This window comes from Anopheles stephensi, chromosome 3 (genome assembly GCF_013141755.1).
Source record: "Anopheles stephensi strain Indian chromosome 3, UCI_ANSTEP_V1.0, whole genome shotgun sequence".
NCBI lineage: Eukaryota > Metazoa > Arthropoda > Insecta > Diptera > Culicidae > Anopheles > Anopheles stephensi.
This window is the reverse complement of record NC_050203.1, coordinates 41,313,647-41,334,878: the sequence shown is the minus strand read 5'-3', so window position 1 is coordinate 41,334,878 and position 21,232 is coordinate 41,313,647. Positions and strand designations below refer to the sequence as shown.

Genomic DNA, 21,232 nt, shown 5'->3' with positions numbered 1-21,232 from the left:
TTGTTAGCCTGTAACCCGCATGGAGCACGATTGGGGATCCCTTTTTTGCAACTCCTTGTTTGCTTTCAGAGCGTTGTTTTGTACGGTATGGCTCGTGTTCCTAATCCTCTTTGCTGCATCCTTTCTGTTGTTGCAGCGATTCCATTTGATTTCCCCATCCGAAGCTCCAATTTGCTCCTGGTGGCCTCACTTCGGTTCTGTGTCTGTGTGTTTGTACGTCTAAACGAAATCGATCTGTTTAATATAGCACTTTCTATCTTTCATTCCCTTGCCTCGTTGATGCGAAGCGGTACGAGGTCTTTTTACTTCATTTCCTGGTAAAAGTGTGCCTGGCTCTTACATTGTCGTTCCAAAACTCACACCGTCACTGGAGTCGCGTGACGAAAACCTCTCCCAAACCCCTGTCCCAAAGTTACATAAAATTTCCTTCAATGCCTCATGAGCCGAGTCGAGGAAAAGGATGAAGGAAAAATATGGAGCAGGATATAGTATTTGTTAAAAATAGATGAAAATAAGCAGATAGACGGCATGATGAAAGCGTTGCAGGAGAGCAAAGGTTAGTAGCAAAGGCATCATTTGTTAAGGAGCCGGCCCCACAGGAAATTTGGAGCAGGCTGAGTTGATTTATCGCACCAGAAATCATCGTTTGATTGGGTAACCAATATACTTAACCTGAGCTGCCGATGCCAACTACACCACACACTGACACACGGACTAAAAGATGAATGCGATACTCTTATCCAACCAATTTTTCCCCATATTTGTCTGTCTCTCGCTTCTTATACTCCCCCCCTGGGTATTTTCTTGAGGGTGGTGCTGTATTGATTAAGTTACTAACGAGACGAGATCGGGAAAGTTTCCTCCTGCAATTCCTACAAAGCTCGGGCCCTCAATTGAGATTTAACGTTCACTGGAAGCGTTCGGTCCCGTTTCAACATTCCTGTGAAGCAAAGACTGGATCAACTTTTATTCCAGCTCATTCTTTTTCACAAAGAAATTCCTTCGAGGGATATCCGTCTAGACCTGATGCAGTTTAAACTTACCTTGTGGATGCTTTCGTCATTGTCTTCAACACTCTTTTCTGATGACTTTTCAATATTTCCCCAACCAAGCGTTTGCTCCATCCATACCAGCCAAGGAAAAAGCTCGGGAAACTTTATTTTAGATGTATGATTTTGCATTCTTGTTACTCCATCGTGCCAAACAATGGAAGAGGTTGATTCCAGCATTCCAGCAAACCTGGAACATTTATATTCAACAGGGAGTACACTTTTGTTTGTATTAATAGATCCTCTCCGGAGAAACGACTCTCTTGGGTTTGAAAGTAAATAAGCATAGGAGGTGGTTATTCTTCATTTTTTTTTAAATAAAATCAATTAAAATTAACTCCAAAACGAAAAGGCTTCAACAAAAACCTGCACAAAAATTGAACATTGAGCTATTAGAAGCTTAATCATAATATTAAACTATCCGTCGGCCCCCGTTTTTATCACGTGAACTATCTCGTCACTAAAACCCTCCAAACTCGTCAACCCACTGCTTCTTGGCTAGCTCGTTGCCTGTTCCGTACCGCCCTGTTTGCACTCATAAATATGCATGAACCTATTTTACATCTTATTTAGTTTCGCTGGAACTTATCCTTTTACCCTTGTGCCATCTTTTGTTGCCACGTGTTCGAAGGCAGTACTGCCACGACGCGTTCGTTCACCGTGCTGTATTTTTTATGGCGTCCGTCTCCTTCTTTCTAGCGGACAGGACGAGGAAATTTAATAAAACCGTACTGTCCTTGTACCACCACCTTCGGGGAGACCATTTAGTAAACTGTTGTTATCTCTGTGTTTCGTTTTTTTTCTCTTTTCTGTTCTCTTGCTCTTCTTTTTCGTCTCTACCCTTTTTGGTGGCCCGGTCCTGCCACGTTCCAACGTTCAACAACGTGATTATCAAATTGTCCACCCGTGCAGAAGCAACAGGAGCTGAACAAGAACAAGGAAATCATCGTCCTGGACCATAAGCGCTCGAACGCGATCAACATCGCCATGACGAAGCTGCCTCCCCCGAGAGCCATTAAGGCGGCCATTCTGAAGATGGACTCGACGGTCGTGACACGTGAAGGCATCGACAAGCTGCTGAACATGCTGCCGTCGGACGAGGAGCGATGCAAAATTCAGGAGGCTCAGATGCTGAACCCCGAGCTGCCGCTCGGTACGGCCGAACAGTTTCTGCTGACGCTGTCCTCCATCTCGGAGCTGGGCGCCCGGTTAAAGCTGTGGGCGTTCAAGCTGGACTTTGAGAACATCGAGAAGGAAATAGCGGAACCGCTGAACGATCTGAAGCAGGGCATCGAGCTGCTCAAGTCTAATCTCACGTTCAAGTGCATCCTCTCGACGCTGCTGAACATTGGCATCTTTCTGAACGGCGCGCCAGTCAAGGGGTTCCAGATCGATTATCTGGCCAAGGTGCCGGAGGTGAAGGATACCGTGCACAAGCACTCGCTGCTGCACCACCTCTGCCACATGGTGATGGAATCGCAGGCCAACACGACGGATCTGTACTCCGAGATTGGGCCGATCACGCGCGCCTCCAAGGCCGACTTTAACGAGCTGGCCCACAACATTGTCTACCTGGAGACGGAGTGCAAGGCGTCCTGGGACCGGTTGAAGCTAATCGGCAAACACGACACGGCGCCGCATCTGAAGCAGAAGCTGATCGATTTCCTGGCCGACTGTGCCGAACGCATCATCATCCTGGACATTGTGCATCGACGGGTACTCAACAGGTAAGGAAAGAATGGAGAAGAAGTCCAGGTGGACTTGCATTAATCGCTTGCACTCTCGTTGCTAGGTATCGGAAGTTCCTGCTCTGGCTCGGTGTGCCCCAGCTGCGCATCGCCGAATCACGTCCCAATGAGTTCTGCCGGATCGTGTCCGAGTTTGCGCTCGAGTACCGGACGACGCGCGAACGTGTCCAGCAGCAGATCGAGAAGAAGGCCAACCATCGAGAGAGAAACAAGACTAGAGGCAAGCTGATAGTGGACGTTGCCAAATTCAAAACCCAGGAAGATCGAGCTGATGACGAACTGCGGTAAGCTTTGCTACGGGACCCTGTGATGAAACACCGATCGTAACACGTACTTTCTTCTTGATGATTCCAAAGCACTCTGCTTGGCACGCCTACCAAGGGCCCCGGTGGCGAGGAGGTAGAGATGAGTGGTACCTTAACCTGGCGCCGGCGTCGCGGTGATGCGACTGCATCTCCGGTAACGCTCATGAACTCGGCGCACCCAACCGTACCTAGCCCCGGTCACAACTCCATCTCGGTGATCGGCGGCCGGGACGAAAGCTTCACCGACGGAGATGACGAGATACTGGAGTCGTTGGTGAAAACAGCCACCAAAACGGCCACCCCACGACCGACGCAAAGGGAGCGGAAGCGAACACGCCAGGCAGATCGGAAATCATGTAAGTTGACGTTGGCCAGAAACGGAGGATGGATTCCGTCCCAGTCCAACCTTTACTTCCCAGGATGAAGAATGTTTTATCTTATTTTTTTCCTGGTTGTTTTAATCTCACCACAACCACCCATTGGGGCAATCCGTTCGCGTGAGGTCTCTCGCACTCTCGTACACACACACGCACACTCTTGTACAACGAAACACGGCAAGGCATTCCTACAGAGCTCGCGAACCGAGCAGAAACAAAGCACAATAACAATTAAGTAAATCCACCGTTTAGAGCGGGTTTATTGTACATTGCTTGAACCGTTTTGCTATTGTGTCATACAGCAACAAACAAAAAACAACCGAAATAGCCGAAGACTGTCCACCCAGTTTGACGGAGTATTGTTTCCCATTCTTTCCCTCCATCTTTTTTTTTCTTCTTTTTCCACCCATTCGACGATACAGTCAAACGATCTAGAACGCGCGAAGGATTCACAGTGGAACGAACGGGAAGGTCACCTCCCCTTTAGCGAGCGCCTCTCGCCAAACATCTTCCTTCCCGTGTATCGTGTTAGGGTTTAGACCGACCCCTCTCCGGTTGTTTTCCCCAAAACTCCCCGCCTAGCGTCTCGAATGGCCACTAGCAGTGTACCATGTTGTGCGTTAGTCTTAAGTGCGCCCACCGACTTCCAACTTTGGACCGACTTTCCAAAACTTTTCCATTCGTATCGGTTCGCCATTATACATACCGGTGAATATTGCCTCAATGTTTTGCTCATGGTTTTTTTTTCGCTTCTCCAGAGTGTGTTCTGATATTGCGTGTGTGTGTGTGTGTGTTTTATGTTTCGTTCTTTTGGTTCACTTTTTTATTAATTGTGTTTGTCAATCATGTTTTATGCCTTCCAACACTTGCTATCTTCCCGTTAGGATGAATCGTTTTCGTTTTAACTAATTTAGTAGTCGATTCCTTCAGCATGATATTGTTGCATCCAAGATAGTTTTATATCGTACGACTTTTGTTATATTTTTTAATACTCAGCATGTTAGTAGGTACCTTCAATCTTTTCGAAACATTACAATCAATGGCATTTGTAAATGCATGAAACGACCTCAACAACCGTTCAGAAGGGGTGTGAAGCTCGTGTAAGCTCGTCCCTATAGGAATCGAGCTTGACCAGTAAGCACTACATGTTCAGGTCGACCCGTAAGTTCGAGGAGTTCAAGTCGATTTTCTGATGCAACGAATCCTATCGAACTATTTGCACCCAAGGATCCGCCGAACTCACAGATCGACTCGAAATCGTTACACCTACGGGTCGACTTGTTGGAACTAGGAATGCGACTCGAACCAGGTTCGATAGGTTCGGGTCGACCAGCCCATCACTAATCCTTACCCTACCTTGGACACATGGATAAGCGCATGCATCAGTGACTGACAATGCCATCGTTCCACGTATTTCCCCTACTCCTCCCCAACCCCTTTCTGTCCACCGTTTGCATGACAAAGAAAAGTGCCACAGTTACGCGCACTCATTCCCCAGCCCAACTACGCTTGAAGCATGGACAGAGAAACTTTATCAAGCATTAAACGAGTTTCTTTTTTCACTTTCATCACATTTCTTGAATTCTCTTGTTTTTTTTTCTCTTAAACGCCTCTCCAATCCTGCGGCTGCCAATCATCGTCATCGCCAACAACGACAACGGCGAAAAAAAAACATAACTTCCTTCGGCGCTCACTCGCACACACAGTACGACGCACGTTGAAGAACGGATTATCGGAAGAGGAAAAGCAACATGTGGCCTCGTTAATAAAAGGATATTGAATTCGGGCCGCATCATCACCCGCTCGCTGGGGGAGGTCCTGGTATGGAAGGGCAAACGGCGGACGGACGAAACCAACCCGAAGGACATTTGTGCTTTGCGGCTATAGTCCGTGCGGCTAGACAAGGACAGTGAAGTTTTGATAGCGATACCAGTGAGAAAAGTGCCAGCCCGGCCAAGTAAATGATGTTACGCCACGATCGATACGCCTCATTCAACATTCTGTTCCGCATGAAATAATTCCAATGGGATGGGATCAGTTCGGGCAGCTCGCCGTGTTCACCACGGCGCGTGAAACGGATCACTTTATGTCACTACCAAAATCTGCATCCGAAGCAAACATTAGCTAGGCTAAATAGGAAAACGAGCAGCATTGCACTATATTGCTTCAAGGCGCCGGGACAAAAAGCTTCGGCCGATCAAAGATAGAATAGGGGAAAGAAACGTTAGGCCTCCTAAAGACCGCCTTAATAGCAGTGACCGTATTAAAAGAAATTAAAAAAAAACACACCTACTGCTGTTACATCGCCAATGTGATACGAAAAACAAAGGTACGAACGATACTTTTAACGAACAAAAGACTCAATCCTTATGAAAATCAAAGAATAATCGGAGAAAAGCCCCATGCGTCGAAACAACAGCAGACCAACTGGCATCGATGGCAGAGAGCGATAGAGAGAGAGCTATAGAGAGCGAGAGTACAGTGTACAGAAGAACAAAGAGTTGTTTTTTTACTCAATTCACTTAGAAAAACAGATATAACAATTATTCAATTCAGAATACGACAACGACAGGTTCGATACGTCGGGCAAATGTACTGGACGCTTATACAATACACAAACGTGCGCTTTCACGGGCAAGATCATTTTCTGCACCGCGGAATGACACATGTAAGCAATATTAATAAATTATAGACCATTCAAGATGCGTTTTGATATGTTGTGAATAAGTGTGTTCAATTGCTTGGATTGAATGTGAAATGGTAAGTTTAATGCTCGATTTCTTCATGGTTTTCTCCTTCTTGGTCAGCTAAGGGTTGGACTTGCCTTAATAAATGGCTCGATCGCCTATCCGTTTCCAATAAGCTCGGTCTAAGGCCGGATTCCTTTCAACCAAGGCTGCATCCGATCTTCCCCAGCTTGCTGTGCTCCTTTATGCCTCGTGAAGAGCGGGTTTTTGACGATCTCTTTCCTGTCGGGACTGAGTCCTCGACCCATGCCCCAGGTGTCGTAGCTTTCCGACTTTGACTATCGTCAGTATATCTACATCGCTAAATAGCTCATTCATGTCGTGGTTCATGTGGTTCACTCTCCTTGGCCACAGTCGTTTCCTCATATGACATCGCCAAAGATGGTAACCGTTGCTTGAAAATGACGAGTACACTCTGTATCCGATCAATTTAATATAATGGGTTAATATAATGGGCCTCAGAATCTAGCCTAATTTTATTCTCAACCTATCTTACTTAACTATCAGTCGCTTTTTGAAGGTCTTGATCAGCTGCCGAAATCTTTTGAACCCGCTATCTAGCGCAGTTGTCTTTCGAACGAATCAACGTTCTAACGAAGAGGATGTACTAATAAGACTTAAGTGGCTGAATCGTCCGATGACTGTACGATAGTATCTCAACTGGGTTCAAATCCCACCCAGACCGCTGCACCATACAGAAAGACACAGAAAGCTAGAAATGACAGGGCAAGACCTCTCAAGGAGTTAATACCAAAAAGTAAGACGGGAAAGCTTTGGAGGCCGACTAATTTGGGGGAATAAAAAATATAGAGGTGAAAGAGGACACACACAGAGACAAAGACCCAAAGCCTCTATCAACAAACGATTTAAAAAAAACTAGCGCCGTTGTCGGCCAAACCATTATCCCAGCCATACCACATCAACTCCTTCACTCTATCTTAGTTGGGGTCTGCTATGCTTCTTCTACACATGTGAACTACCTAAAAGGACTTTTCGGGGTGGATCGTCTGGTGGCATTCTTATGACATGACCAGTCCACCGGAACCTAGCGAGTCCAATTCGCTGACCGATGGTGAGATTACCATACAGCTAGTATGCGACCCAGTTTTTCACAAACACAAGAAAGTTAACTGCACGTATTTGTTGAAGATTTTATAACAAACCATTAAAACAATAGAACACCACATTATTGTGAACACCAGGGAAGAACAGCAATAACAGCTTATAAAAATTCACTCCTCTTTGTTACGCATAAAACTCGCCAGCAAATATTAATAGACATTGCACAAGTTCAGCGCAATCAAAATGGTGTTGCAACACTTGTTACCTTCGCCCAATCTCAACTCCAATCGTTAGTTCCTCTGTGCATGTCAAACGTTAGCGTGTGATCCCGATCCACACCAACCACGGGGCGTGACATGTAACATTATATCACTCACAAATCAACGACTTGTAAACATTGGCACACTTCCTGCACACCAGCGATCTCGCAATCGTTTTGCATTGTACGTAAATGTCAGCCGAACGAAGCAGTTAAACAGTGAGTGATGAATAGGTTCAAAGTGCGAATCTGGAACCGTTTGATAATGCTACCCATTATGCAATAGCAAAGAGGAACAATCGACAGGAGTAAACGAATTACATGGTGTAAAATCTGTAACGTTCCACTAACAATGGCATGCTTGTACCAAAGAAACGCTAGCTTAAGCTCAAACTCTGAGGACTAGGCAGATGTAGTTCAGCACGAACCTGACATACTTCCACACGTAGTAAAGATACGGATTGGTTATATTACTGGTTAGTCATTTTCATAAGTTTTTTGCCTCATTTTATCATTGCGGCCTGTCATTTCTGGCTTACTAGACTTAACGATACCACGTAGTCAGTCCTCACTACGGAGTAACAGTACGAATGGGATTTGAGCCCCAGTCCTGCCGTATGAAGACCGGTGTCGCTGTCGCCTCTACCAACGGGATGCTCTTTAGGACACAAATTTACATCTTTTTAAAATATCTTTTACATTTTCCTGTTTTATAAAGGAAATTATCAACGTCAGAGGTAAACTTCGTTTCCGTGGATATTAAATTCAATTTCGTGGTGTTTTACTTCAACGTCAGGGCAGTATATTTCAACAGTTCTGTTGCACCGGGCAGCTGCAGTAAAAAGAACACTTTTACCGGTCCTCGAGACAACAGGATCGTAGTTCAATCCTGGCCGCCACCCCATACAGTAAACCATACAAAGCATTGTTTAATGTATTACGAACTTACTTTTCAATTACTTTCATTAAAACATCTCTCCCAAATTTGGTCTGTTTCATTTATTTTTAATACATCTAAAATCGTTTACCTACTCGCTGAAAGCTATCAACACGCTTTATACTGTCCGTCTTAAAGAATTTAAATGTCAGTGATTTCCACATTACCATCCGGTGGTTCATGGCTTCCAGAATGCTTCATAAAGTTGGGTAGTGAAAGCGACATGATTGTTCATAAAACTGGCCCCATTCCGGGTGGCAAGTGCTGGCTCGCACTAGCTTTTGTCAGCTAGCTCACATCATCAACTCGTTGTTGATTGACTCCCATATAACTGTTGGCCCCCGTAACCAACGCGCGCTCCCGTAACGCTTCCCTGCCAGCGGTATGAGCCACAAATTATTTACGCTTCAATACAACTTACTTCCGGTGTGAGCATCGATATCGTTCCCGTCCACATTTCCACTTCCTCTTTGGCGAGAAACTATTCGCTGATGGCTTGAGGGCCAACAATTCACTACCATCTCTGGCTTCGGCCTCGGTTACGGCTCATTGAACAGCAGTAAGGCAGACCGGCCGGAACTGTCTCTGTCGGTTATCAAGAACGATGCTCCCATCGTGTGGTAGAATTGACGGGAAAGACTCGCGAAGTGAAGAAGCTGGCTAAACGCTCGTCTTCATCGCAAGGGTCCGTCAACATTATGCAACAAATCTTCCTCAACACTGAAGGAAGACTTCCCTTCTTCCAGCGCACCGAAGCGGAATGCATTCCGGAGAGGTTAGTAAAACAAAGCACAACGGCTTGGCGACGATTTTGGGGTGACATTTTCGCACTTTCGCTCACCACCTGGCCGCTGATACTCATCAAGCACAGTGCTCAGTGAGTCTCAGGCGTTACTGATGCTTCCTGTCGCTGGCACTGATGCATGATGGCGCTCGTGCATGGTCAGTGAAATTATTGTCGCACAGTGCAACGAAACCGGCCCGAGCAACATGGAAGTAAATTAAACATCAACACCGATTGTACTACTTCCCGGCCCGGCATGCCGTTGGAACCTTTTGTTTTCTGTGGCCAACATGGGCGTGCTCTGGCATCCCCCAGCTTTACTCCGGTCGGTCGGCATAATTGTGTCATTGTTGTTGGAAAGTGCAATTTTCTTCTTTATCAGCTGAGCGCATCACACCGTACGCGTGTGCCTTTGGCTCTTTCACTCTCGTTCCGGGAGCCGTTGTGTGCAACAGAGTGTTTACTTTTCATTATCTATTGATCATGAACTCACCTCAGTTGACAAAGGGGCGATGGGCGCTGAGTTCATTGTGATGAATTGTTTTTGTTTCCCCCTGTGTGGAGCGTGTTAGTTATAAAAATGTTTTCTAAAATTAATTCCGTTTGTTTTAGAATTAAAGAAATTTTAAATTAAAAGCTTATTTTTCTATTTTTGAAATTCTACCATTTTTTCTAGAAAAGAAATCTCTGTTCAAAATTAAGTTTATTCAAAGTTCTTACATGGCTCTACAACGTCTCGGTCAGCTATTGTTGGCTTGCGCTGACTTGATTTTACCCGTAGCAAGATAGCCAGTCCGCGTACGGGGAGACGGTCTGGATGAGATTTGAAACTCGGTCCTGCCGTGTGAAGACCGGCGCCGCTGTCGCCCTGGCCATCGAGCCGCCCATTTAGTAAACATAACAATGTTTACTAATTGTGCCCTAAAAAGATAACAATGTTTAGGACAAAGCGTAAAAGAAAGAATCAAAACACAACACAAACAGAGGAGTCAAATAACAATGCTCAGTTACAACTGCACCTAGACCAGTGACGGTGATAGTTTAACAACCATTACACACGAATCGAAGCGGATCGTAACGAAAAGGGACAGGCTGAGCGCGAGTACAACAAAGTGATAAATAAAGCCAAACAACTCCCAGCGAACCGCAGTCACTTTGAACAGTTCATGCGCAAGAGCACGTAGGCAGTGAGCGCTTAAAAGATGTCACTTTGAAGTTAAATTTACCGATCCCGCCATCCAAAGTGAATCGATAGTTGTTTTTTGTTGCCTGATGTGGTAGATGCAAGCTTCGTTAAAATCGTCTAAAAAAAAGTGTAGCAAACGGTGCATCATGTCCGTAACAGTGTGCCAGCAGTTGTGTGATGATTTTCATAAAAAAGTACTGTTTGTGGCCGTTGTGCAGACGCTAGTGTTTCATCTGCTCGTGCAGCAGACAACAGCAGACGTGTTTGAGCAAGAGTTCCGGGCACAAAGATCGCTTGCCAGTAGGCAGATTGCAAATCGACGGGATACACGGTGTAAGAAGATTCAGCATTCTGCTCATAAGAATCCATCTACTCAAGTGCAAAGAGAATTAGGTTGAAAAATATGTGAAAAATTCCTATTACACGCTCCGTTCCCAAAAGCACTCACTAAAAGGCAAAGAGTGATGAGCAAACAACGCGAACGCCAACGGACAACGCGCCTAGGATGATTAATGCGGACATTATCCTTTACCAGCGCATTGTGTGTCGGAAACCAATCGTCGCCATTCTGGGGCTAACACTGCTAACTGCTCGACATGCGCCACTCTTGACACATAAGTCAAGAGCCGGACATGGTGGCGTCCAGCGTCCTTGGAATATTCGATGAATGACTTTATCTACTCTCGCATCATCATCATCCGGTCAATGTAATCAAGACTAAAACAGTCTTGCCCCTTCAAGCGACCGAAACGGAGGTGAAGTGTTCTTCGTGTAGCTGCTCCATGGATGCCGGAGTGCTACTGCCTTCGAGCCGAACCTTTAAACGTTTCGGTTACGTATTGCAGACACGTTCATTCAGTGCCAGTTTGCCGCACTTCCTTCGAGTGAACGATGGACAAGATGAAAAACACACGCACACAGAGCAACATAGCAAAGAAAAACAAATGGAAGGACATTCCCGGCTGCCCTTCTGCTGTTTGTGGAAGTAATTTTTGTCCGACCATCCACCCAACCGAGTACGTGCAGGTTGGGTAAGGATCGAAATCCTGCAGATCGCCTGGTTTCCTCTGTGATGGAAGTACTTCTTCGTCTTCAATATTCATAACTCTAGCACTGAGGACCCTAGCTCCCGCTCTGTGCTCAGCAGGAGAAGCATTGTGGTGGATGCTGCTTACGCTTCGGTTCCTTCATTAAACACGCAGGGCATACACCGTTCGACCATCTAGCAACATAATTTCGACCCTATCCCATATCTCTTGCCCGGGACAGTAGTGATTCGGTAGGTTAAAAAATAAACTTGCCATTTACTGTTACCGAGGGCACCGGCTCCTCCAGCACACCAAGCCCTTGTTCGTCTCGCAGATTGGTTCAAATTTAATTAACTAAACAACACTGGCTGCCCCGTACAAGCCAGCAGCCAGACTGTGATGCGAGCTCGTGGCACATGCAACGTTGTATCGTTCACTTAACGCAACGACTCCCGCCATCGTCGGGATCAGTGCGAGACGTGCGCTTTTAAAGCTGGTAAATCCCTCCTGCTTTCCCGACCCAAGGACGACGTATGTGCGCTGCGGCATAAGGGCGAAGGGGCGTGAAAGCCACAGCCAAAATCTCCTGGCCGTGGCAGCTCGACATTGCCCGGATTTGGTTTTGAATATTAAAAAGTTCATTTGATGCTTCCAACGCCATCCGCACCGTAGCACTGTTTTTAAGCTACGGCAAAGAAACTGCGGCGGGATCATTGATAAACGTGCAATGGGAAAGATGGCAGCCTGTTTTCGTTCTGTTCCAGGCATCCATAGCAAGCTTGGACCGACAGCCCGGGCCATCCATAGCAAGCTTTGATAAGAAACGAGGGTTTTTTTGTCTGCGTAATTGAATCGTTCTACGAATCGCTGGACGAATCAAATCGCACGGTACTGGTGAACGGAATCTGTGGATCATATTTCAATCCAATATCTTATGTTCCTTTCATTTTATGAGCGTATGAAATGAGCTTTATGAGGGTTTTATTTACAGTGAAAGGCAAAACAATGAGACCACGTTATTATCCGGTTTTGCAGACCCTGTAAGAATACAATCAATGTGTGCGGGCCAGTTATTTGTAAGTGGTGACCATGTTACAACAATAAATTAGAGTGAGGACCAGACTATGGAGACGAGCAATTGTTTCAAACAAATAAGATAATTAAAAGAGAAGCTGCTTTTATACCTGGCCTTTGAGGTCAAAGTGCTGCTCTGAAAAGTAGAGTGCAAAATCGAGAAAAGTGCTCAGAGTAGTTCTTATTTAAGTTTCATAAAAGGATCAAGAGTGTAGCCACTTAAGATAAGGCCCTTTTCACGCTACTGCTTAACCTGTACAAGCTTAGCTGGAGTATCTCACAATATTTCTTATTTCTAACGCCGCTAGCGACATTACCTGCATGCATTAATAGAGCTTGAGCCAAACCGCATACAAAAGATCGTTGTTAGAGCGGACAAACTAGGCTGACCCAGTATTATTTCCCCTGGCTAAGTAACGAACATATTGAACTCGATATGATCTTTGGTATAAGCAGAAGATTTGAAACATGTGACCAGATTATCGTGTACGTCAAACCAACCGAGTTTTGATAACAATCTTCTTCTTCTTCTTTTTCTTTCCTGACCTAACGACCTCTTAGGTCATGCCTGCCATTGCTGGCTCACTAGACTTATTGACACCGCATAGTTCGATGGTCAGTCCTCACTATGGTGGAACGGCCCAGGTGAGCCTTGAGCCCCGGTCCTGTCGTGTGAAGCCGGATAGCCGCTGTTACCTTTACCACCGGACCGTCCCTTCCCATATTTTTGAAAAGAATATGGCGTAGTTAATCGGGTCAAATTGTGCAAAACATCAGTGTCGACTGCAGCGATATGTGAACAGTCTTTAATTCCCTAACCCATGTGAACACCAACAGTACGGGTATGGTCAAAACAGATCTTTTAGGAACAAACGCTTGTTGCCATAGACTTCAATAGTTTAAACAATTTGCCTGCCGCACAGACGGGTTTTAAGTAGTTTGAGAGCTGTTTTTCTATCGCTTATAAGGCCACGGTGATTGCACATATTGAAGCTCAGACCGTTTTTATACACGAGTGTCATCCAAGAAGTCTTTCAGATGTTAGGACACTGCGATATATGCAGAAAGAGCTTAATTATAAGTTTTTTGTATTCCTGGGAAACGGCCTGGCCGTATTGACTAGGTTAAAAGTTAGTCAAAGTCGATTTTCGGATTGATGCAATATAATCGTTGCCCTCCCAAGAACTTCAACTAAATTTAACAAAAAATATTTAAAAAACACTCCGTAACATATTACAGTCAAATTTAACTACCTGTAAAACAAAAACGGAAAAAGGTGACATCTAAAAGCGTACAAAATTAATGAAATAATATCTAAACGTTTTTATTGTCAAACATCGCTTCACCATCCCATTATCCTACCTACATTATCGCCTTTCCAATCGTACCTGAACGTCCACCGTTAACGGTTTGCTGTAGCCGCTTTCTAAAGCAAAAAATGCAATTAAAATACGGTATTCGGGTCAATGCTCCCATTATCCCGCGGTTCTTCCGCTTCGGTAGCGTTTGCCGTCATTAGTCAAACCTTTGCATCCGACAGCCCATCACACTGGGGCCATTTTATCGCCGTGTGTCGATCGGCCTCTGCTGGAAGTTTTCTCAAACTTCACACCCAACTACGCACCAACATCCTACTCCCTCCTGCTGTGTGAAGCACACCGGATGACGTCAAACGGCTGAATGTACTGAGAGCTACAGTGTTCCCAATCGCTTTCCATCCTCACAGTTCTGCCAATATTTACCGTCTACCAGTGGGGTCAAGGACTGTGTTCGGCCGCTTCCGGTGAGTATGGATCCTGCCAGCCCAACAACGAGTGCGTGCTGCGTGGTGGCATTCCAGCAGGACCCTGTGCCGGTGGATACGGGACGTGCTGTATCTGTGAGTATTAAACTCATTTCTACCGCGATGCACTCGACTCGGCGCACTCCTACAGGTTCTGCTCTTCATCTTTTTTCCCCCCTCACAGTTATGGCATCGTGTGGTGGTGTTGTGCGCGAAAATGGGACCTACTTCGTCAATCCGAACCATCCGGACAGTACGGATGGGACGGGTAGCTGCCAGTTGACAATCTTAAAGATGCATCCGGACATTTGTCAGATACGGCTGGACTTTGACCATTTCTCGCTGAATGGGCCCGAGATCGTGAATCACATCTGTAACACGGACCAATTTCTTGTGTCGGGCGGAAGTCCAGCTCCGACGATCTGTGGCAGTGCAACGGGAGAACACAGTAAGTAGCTTGCAATGGGTGGGACGTCCATGTGCCTAAAGCTTTGCATACATGAAAGCAATGTTAAATAATGAGGAGGTGAAATTGATTTAATTGATTTAAATTGATTTAAATGTTCCAAAACTGAGTAGACTTCTACGGAATATTATATTACTGATTAAGGCAGTTGGTCGTGTAGTTAAATATTATCAACCCTGACGGATCATTTGTTTAGAAGATGTTTGAGGTTTTTTTATCCTTCCGAGCGATAAGGGTGCCCTTTTTTTTAGATCACTACTACACTCGCCGAGCATGTTTCCGCGGAAATGCTCCAGTTTATACTAACATACTTGAGAATAGATCAAACCAGGGGACAAAAACGAGCTTTAATCGACAAAGGGCCATAAAATTCCTCTACTATTCATTGTATTAAACCTAAACCTTTTTTACTCTGAAAATTACTGATTCGATTTGGGGCCTCTAAAACTAAGGCTACTATCGAATATTATACAGAAGTCACGAACGAACAAGATAGGAGAACATCCAGGAGTGCATCGAGGAATAAGGAGGACGAAACCTAGTGGAAAGCAGCCTTAAAATCTGTATAGATTGAGGCTGCCTGTATTCCGGAGTCTAATTTACATTTGCATAAACAGACAAATTGAACATGATTTGTAGCAGTTATTAGCCTAAGTGCAAAACCATGATGCGTATTGCTTGTATAGTTTGAGGATGCTGTCATGAGAGAGTTGTAAAGAGAAAGTTCGAATATCTGATGTAATTTAACAATAGTTTCTAGTGCTTTTCCGATCTCCTTTTTTCTATAACCACAACTACAACCAGTTTCGAGAGATGCGTTGAAGATGTTAGGCAGTAATGGAGCAGAAGCCTCACAGTTTGAAATCAGAACGACAGCTCGAATACCTACAGGGCCAGCATTAGTTGATGGTTTTAGCCGCTATAAACTTGTTAAAACCGAAACTGAATCAACCATCGGAAATGAGGGATAAATTTTTACGATAAAATAATAATACAAAGTTCGAAAAACTTTATGAACATCAGAATATAGCAGACCAAGCAGGGAAATCAAATACTGACCATCAACGAAAAATTAAAAAATTATTTGCAATGCTGGTTGCATACCTACCCTGTAGACACAGCTTAACTTTTCCCGACCTGCTCATTGCAGTGTACATAGATGCCGGAATGGGCCAGAGCAATCCCATCATACTGACCGTCATCACCAGCGGCCCTAGCTTCCCCCGCTCCTGGCGCGTTCGGATATCGCAGATCCCGTGCGGTGCCATCGCAAAGGCTGACCAAGGCTGTCTGCAGTACCACACGGGCGTATCGGGCCGGGTCAAGAGCTTCAACTTCGATCCAATCAACGGACGGCAGCTGTCGAACCAGGACTACAGCATATGCATCCGGACGGAGCGCAACTTCTGCAGCATCCAGTACACGGCGTGCCCGGGCGCGGTCCCGGGCAATCGGTCGCGCACCTTCACCCTGTCGGGCAACAGCAACAGCGTCGTGCAGGCGATGGTAGGCGGCGGCACGCAAGGATCGCCCAACTCGTGCACGAACGATTGGCTGATGGTGCCGTGCGCCAAGATTGCCGACCGTTTGCCGATGGCCAGCACGTGCGAGGACAAGATTTGCGGTGGCACTTTCAATGCGGAAGTCAGCTCAGTCGAGCGAACGGTCGTATCAACGATACGCCCGTTCCGGCTTGCCTTCCACGCGGACTCGATCGAGGCACCGACCGACGTGGATAATCGTGGCTTCTGTCTCGATTACGTGCAGCAACCGTGCACCAGCAATAAGTAGTGGGAAAAGGCTCAGACAGAAAGGAAAAAACACATCATTACAGGTGCAATTTCTTCCGTTCGGATAAGGGTTCGTGCAAATAAATTGTACGCCGAACACTCGGTCAGTTTTTGTACCATTTTCTGTAAAACGAAATGTTTCTTACGAATCTGTTTATTTGAATCTTTTGATCAGTTTGTCACAATCAGTAGGTTGTTGATGTTATTGTTGTTGTACGTGTTTTGTTTGATGATGGCGTGGTGTGATTGGCGCTATGGATAGACGCGTGTACTGCGAGACCTCCGGTGCTGGGGTCTCTGTGTCTAATGATTTTCGTAGTTGCGCTTGGCAGAACACACACTTGTTTGTTTCAGTTGCTTTTAGTTGCTCGATTTATAGACTTTCCAATGAGATGTTTTGGTTTGCTTTTTTGTTTCAAAACCAATGACCATCTTCATAAACTAACGACGCTAACACTCGTAACAATGCCCCTTATCGCTGCTCCATCCAACCCAACACCGTTAATATACTTGTTGCATTCAATCCCCTCCGTAATATGTTACGTTCACGTTTCTATATGCAATAATATACTTTGATTTGATCTTTGTTTTTTTTACCATCAACTAGTAAACACTCCGAGTGGATCATGAAAATGTAGGTAACACGAGAAAAATAGAGAATCATCGTCGTCTGTGTGGTTGTGGGAACAGCACTCTATGTACGGCACGGGACAACCGATACCGGGTGATGAAAAAGGATGCTTCTCTGTGTATGTGTGTGTGAATGTGATTTTCTTAACTAGATACGCTTCTAACTCCCCGCCCTAATAAATTCCATTTTTTTAACATTTCCCGGTCCCTTCTCGACTCTAACTTTGACACTTTCGAGCGAAAGATTGCCCGCTGGCAGCGTGAAGAACCTTCCAGGACAGAGTTGTGAAGCTGTATTGAACACAGCAATAGTGAAATATTTTTAGAACATCGAGGTTTGAAAGTGATCCGTTTTTTGTTTGTTTAATTCAAAACATCATCATATAAACTTTATCGCTCTCTATATATAGATCTACTGTTTCATTGTTTTGTTTTTTCTTTTCTTTTCTTCTCTGTTTTCTTTGCTTCTCTTTCTTCTACTTTTGTCGAATGTTTTTCTTTTGTTCTTTCTCTATTTTGCATCTGTTGTTGTCTGTGTTGAGCTGTTTTGTATTTTGTTCTCCTGTTGCTTCCTTTTGTGTAAGTGTGTGCACCTGGTGGGGCACTTGTTAACATTAATATAATCAAATAACTAACGTGGTAAAGTGGCTCGTTATACTATCATTTTTAAAGAGGTACTCTCCCCTTTCACTTGATTAAACTTCTTAGCTTGTCAAATAGAGCATTTGTCTTTGGTTCGTTTAATACGGCAACATACATGACAACACTGATAGATAAAAAGAGACAGTTTGTTCTGTTCGCCCGGTTGCCCTTGGTTTTGGTTGTAACACACACATGCACACACAAAAAAAAGGGGGGGGGGGGGGTGATTTTTCTTCCATGTTTCACACGATTGCGTTTTCAGTGTTGTAATGTGATAGAAAGAAAAACAAGTTTGATGATGTGCACTCATTGTTTCGTGGTTTTTGTTTTGCGCTCGTGTGGGAAACGGAAACTAGTTCAACCGATGTTTCTATTTAATTTCTCTACATACTCCTGTTTTATGTTTCTTTTCTTTTTTCGTTTTTGTTTTGTTTTCCTTTGTCGTTTTGCTTCTTTTGTTGGTTATCGCTTTATTTTCGCTTTGTTGGATGCATCATTCCTCTTCGGTTGACTCACACGGTGTAACAATGATTGCATTATCTAAGCTTTTGTTTTATTTCCATTGCTTCTGTCACTCTTTCGTTTGTTTGTTTTTGTTTTTTCTCTTAAAGCTTATATCACTTTCAACGAGTTTTGTTCATTTTGATTTATTGGTCATTATTTGCATGTACAGTTTGACACCGTTTTTTGTGTTTTTTTTTTTGCATGCAGTTTCGCCGACTGAACTGCACGATTAAAGGAGACGAACTTATCGGGTTTTATGCCTCGTGAGATTCGTAAGCTTGAGTTGAAATTGCATTTTTTTTTGCTATCTAACCGTAGGGGTTAAGGTCCATCAAAAGCGCTACATCAATGTTCGCTGTTTTTGCGACAACTTATCATTCCGAACAAGCGCCAACATTTGGGGGGTGATTTAATGCATTGAACTGCCATTTTCGTTTCCATACGTGCGAACAAAAGCACATTCTACCAAGTTGCTAAGTAATACGGTGTGACATGTGAGAAGCTAACTCAGTAGTGACTTTGGCGCCACTCATTAGACAATCGTTTACCAGCTCACTCACGAATACTTCAGAGTAGATCAGGTGGTGGTGTGTCAGGATGGATGATATGATGCTCTACTGTAGCTAAACTTTGTGTGCGTTGAACAATACTTTACTTATCTTTTTATGTTTTTGTGGACAGCTGTTTTCACTGAAGAACAGAAGAAAATAAGAGTTCCGAGCTGCAAAAACTTCAAGAATTGTTGCTTGTTTTAGAAGTCTTAATAGCAATCAAAATGATCTTCCTTGAAGCCTTGTAAGTAGACGTTAAATCCAAAAATATTTTCAAACTCGTTTGTGGATACATTAACTTATGTTTATGTTTGAAACACTACTCAACAATACAAAACAAGAACAACCCATCGCAATCATTTCCATCATTTTAGTAGCAACGAATTGTTGTTCTAAATGTATCTTAGCCGAAGCGTACTGCCCAATGTCGACCGAGCACATCCATGACCCGGAACAGGAAGAAAATCCTCGTAGCAAACCCAAACAATCCTTTACCTTTCGGTCCCTTATCTAATTCTCTTCCATAGCCCCCATCCCATCATAACAGGCACCATGATAGATGAAAAAGTTATGCAGGACCGAATGGGACAGCTTCCACGTGCCACTTTCCAGCAGGAAATAGATGCTTAAAAATTCATCCATTTTACCAACAACTTCACTTGCGTCCATGCCACGCTTTGCGATTGGAGCCGAGTTTTTTTTTTCTCTGCTCTTCCACGCTCATGGAAATAGGCAGAAACAAAAAGGGTCTTCAGCTACGCTCGACCAAGAAGAGTCCCTACGGAAGGTTGGGAGAGCTAGAAGGCGAGAGTTTGAGGGACAATATCATCGGTGAGCTCCGGCACCCTTGTAAATGACGCACTGCACTGTGCCTGCCGAGTGACGACCACCGGCTGCCTTATCGATACTCGTTTGAGACACATTCCAAAAAAAATCCAGGAGGCCATCGATTTCCCGCTCGGGGAACTCCTGCTGGCAAAGGAACACCCCATCAGCCCTCAAAACGCTTCGCATCGTCCGGACCGGTGTGGAATACGGAAATGGAAACAATTTGCAAAAGTTATATTAAAAACTTTAACAAGCCTCCAAGGACTGACGCCCTGCAAGCTTGGACCGAGCCCGAGGAAGTCCATGGCTGAGGACGGATTGCGAATAAGGAAAAAAACGTTGCCCAAATATGTCTCACCAGCGTCGGAACGGAACGAAAGTAGCGAGAACAAGGTCCAAGGAAAAGGTCTCTGCCACTCCCATTTTGATCCCCGTCTTCCTTTCGGCTGTGTGATTCCGTTTGACTGTTGTGTCCCTATGATTGCGATTGGCGATTCTTGGCACAGTTATTTCATTCAACTTTACAATTGGGTTATGGGGTTTTCGGCTTTGTTTTATCGTGTTGTCCGATTCATTTCGCCATTTCCGCCGACAGTTTCCGCAATGGGGATTTTCTTGCTGTTGCCCCATTACGCTCTCATGGTCGTCGCTCTGATGGCGCTTACGCTGGCTTTTGTCTATTGTTTGGTCCTACGCAATGGATGTTTGTACGGGTGTTTTGATTTTGTGCTTCATTTTGAAATACGATTTCCCTGCTCTTTTGTCCTGCAAATCATCTGCAATTTTGTTGATGAAAGGCGTCTTTTTAAGAAAAACAGGACCGTGACTGGTGTAAGTAAATCTCCGCATAGAGGTGATGTCAAGATACCGCATAAACATGGTGCCAAGCGTTATATGTCCTATCAAAAAGAATCAATAACCGGCCATTCATGGTTGGTGATAGAGAAGTGGTTGAAAAAGCTCGCAGCATCCTCTCTGTAAACACGGACTATTGTCAGCGGTCGCGTACAGGTTGTGGATGCGATTGATTCAAATGTAACGCACCGGCCAAAAGAAGCACGAAGCTGCAACAATGCGACAACAATGCTGAAGAGTGAATGGATGTGACAGAACGCTGGCAAAGGCAGAAGGGAGTTCGAATGCCCAGCGGCATACGGGCTTACGCGTTCGGTACGAACGCCTCCTTCGACTTCATGAAGTACGTCAGTATATCGATCGGCAGCGGAAATACGATGGTCGAGTTCTTCTCCGCCGAGATGGTGTTCAGCGTTTGGAGGTAGCGTAGCTGCAGAGCGGCTGGTGAGTCACCGATCACCTCCGACGCTTCCCGCAGTGCCCGCGAAGCCTTCTGCTCACCCTCGGCCGCAATCACCTTGGCACGAGCCTCTCGGGCGGCCTCAGCTTCAGCCGCCATCGCACGCTGCAGCTGTACCGGTAGACGCACGTCCTTGCTGTGGTTGCGGGTGAAGTTGAAATATCGAA

At 45.0% G+C, this 21,232-nt stretch overlaps 3 protein-coding genes across 20 annotated transcripts in view; 2 read left to right on the top strand and 1 right to left on the bottom strand.

The window, feature by feature from the left end:
- The window catches only part of LOC118512251 (FH1/FH2 domain-containing protein 3-like), a 76,557-nt gene extending 70,377 nt beyond the window's left edge, over positions 1–6,180 (top strand). For 8 of the 14 annotated variants that reach the window (XM_036056395.1, XM_036056394.1, XM_036056398.1 and 5 more), the window contains 4 exons: positions 1,960–2,776; positions 2,842–3,081; positions 3,154–3,458; positions 5,186–6,180. In XM_036056395.1, coding sequence (XP_035912288.1) covers positions 1,960–2,776; positions 2,842–3,081; positions 3,154–3,458; positions 5,186–5,259 — 1,436 coding nt within the window. In that variant the 3' untranslated portion in view covers positions 5,260–6,180. Of the gene's footprint in view, positions 1–1,959; positions 2,777–2,841; positions 3,082–3,153; positions 3,459–3,901; positions 4,188–5,185 lie in introns of all 14 variants that reach the window. The other 6 variants (XM_036056397.1, XM_036056396.1, XM_036056404.1 and 3 more) reach the window with 3 other exon arrangements.
- A 4,236-nt stretch (positions 6,181–10,416) lies between these two features.
- Positions 10,417–17,986, top strand: LOC118512270. The gene is made up of 4 exons (XM_036056459.1): positions 10,417–10,787; positions 14,283–14,435; positions 14,524–14,787; positions 15,956–17,986. The coding sequence occupies exons 1-4, from the start codon at positions 10,550–10,552 to the stop codon at positions 16,594–16,596; spliced, it is 1,296 nt and encodes a 431-aa protein (XP_035912352.1). The 5' UTR covers positions 10,417–10,549; the 3' UTR covers positions 16,597–17,986.
- LOC118512277 (band 7 protein AGAP004871) overlaps positions 17,718–21,232 on the bottom strand; it is a 63,977-nt gene continuing 60,462 nt past the window's right edge. For all 5 annotated transcript variants that reach the window (XM_036056470.1, XM_036056471.1, XM_036056474.1 and 2 more), the window contains one exon: positions 17,718–21,201. In XM_036056470.1, coding sequence (XP_035912363.1) covers positions 20,910–21,201 — 292 coding nt within the window. In that variant the 3' untranslated portion in view covers positions 17,718–20,909. The remainder of the gene's footprint in view (positions 21,202–21,232) is intronic.

Excerpts from the sequence above, each read along its gene's own strand:
- LOC118512270 (XM_036056459.1), top strand. The coding sequence starts at position 10,550 with ATGCAAGCTTCGTTAAAATCGTCTAAAAAAAAGTGTAGCAAACGGTGC. Across the intron at positions 14,436-14,523 it reads ATACGGGACGTGCTGTATCT|TTATGGCATCGTGTGGTGGT; the intron begins GTGAGTATTAAA and ends CCCCCCTCACAG. Across the intron at positions 14,788-15,955 it reads CAGTGCAACGGGAGAACACA|TGTACATAGATGCCGGAATG; the intron begins GTAAGTAGCTTG and ends TGCTCATTGCAG.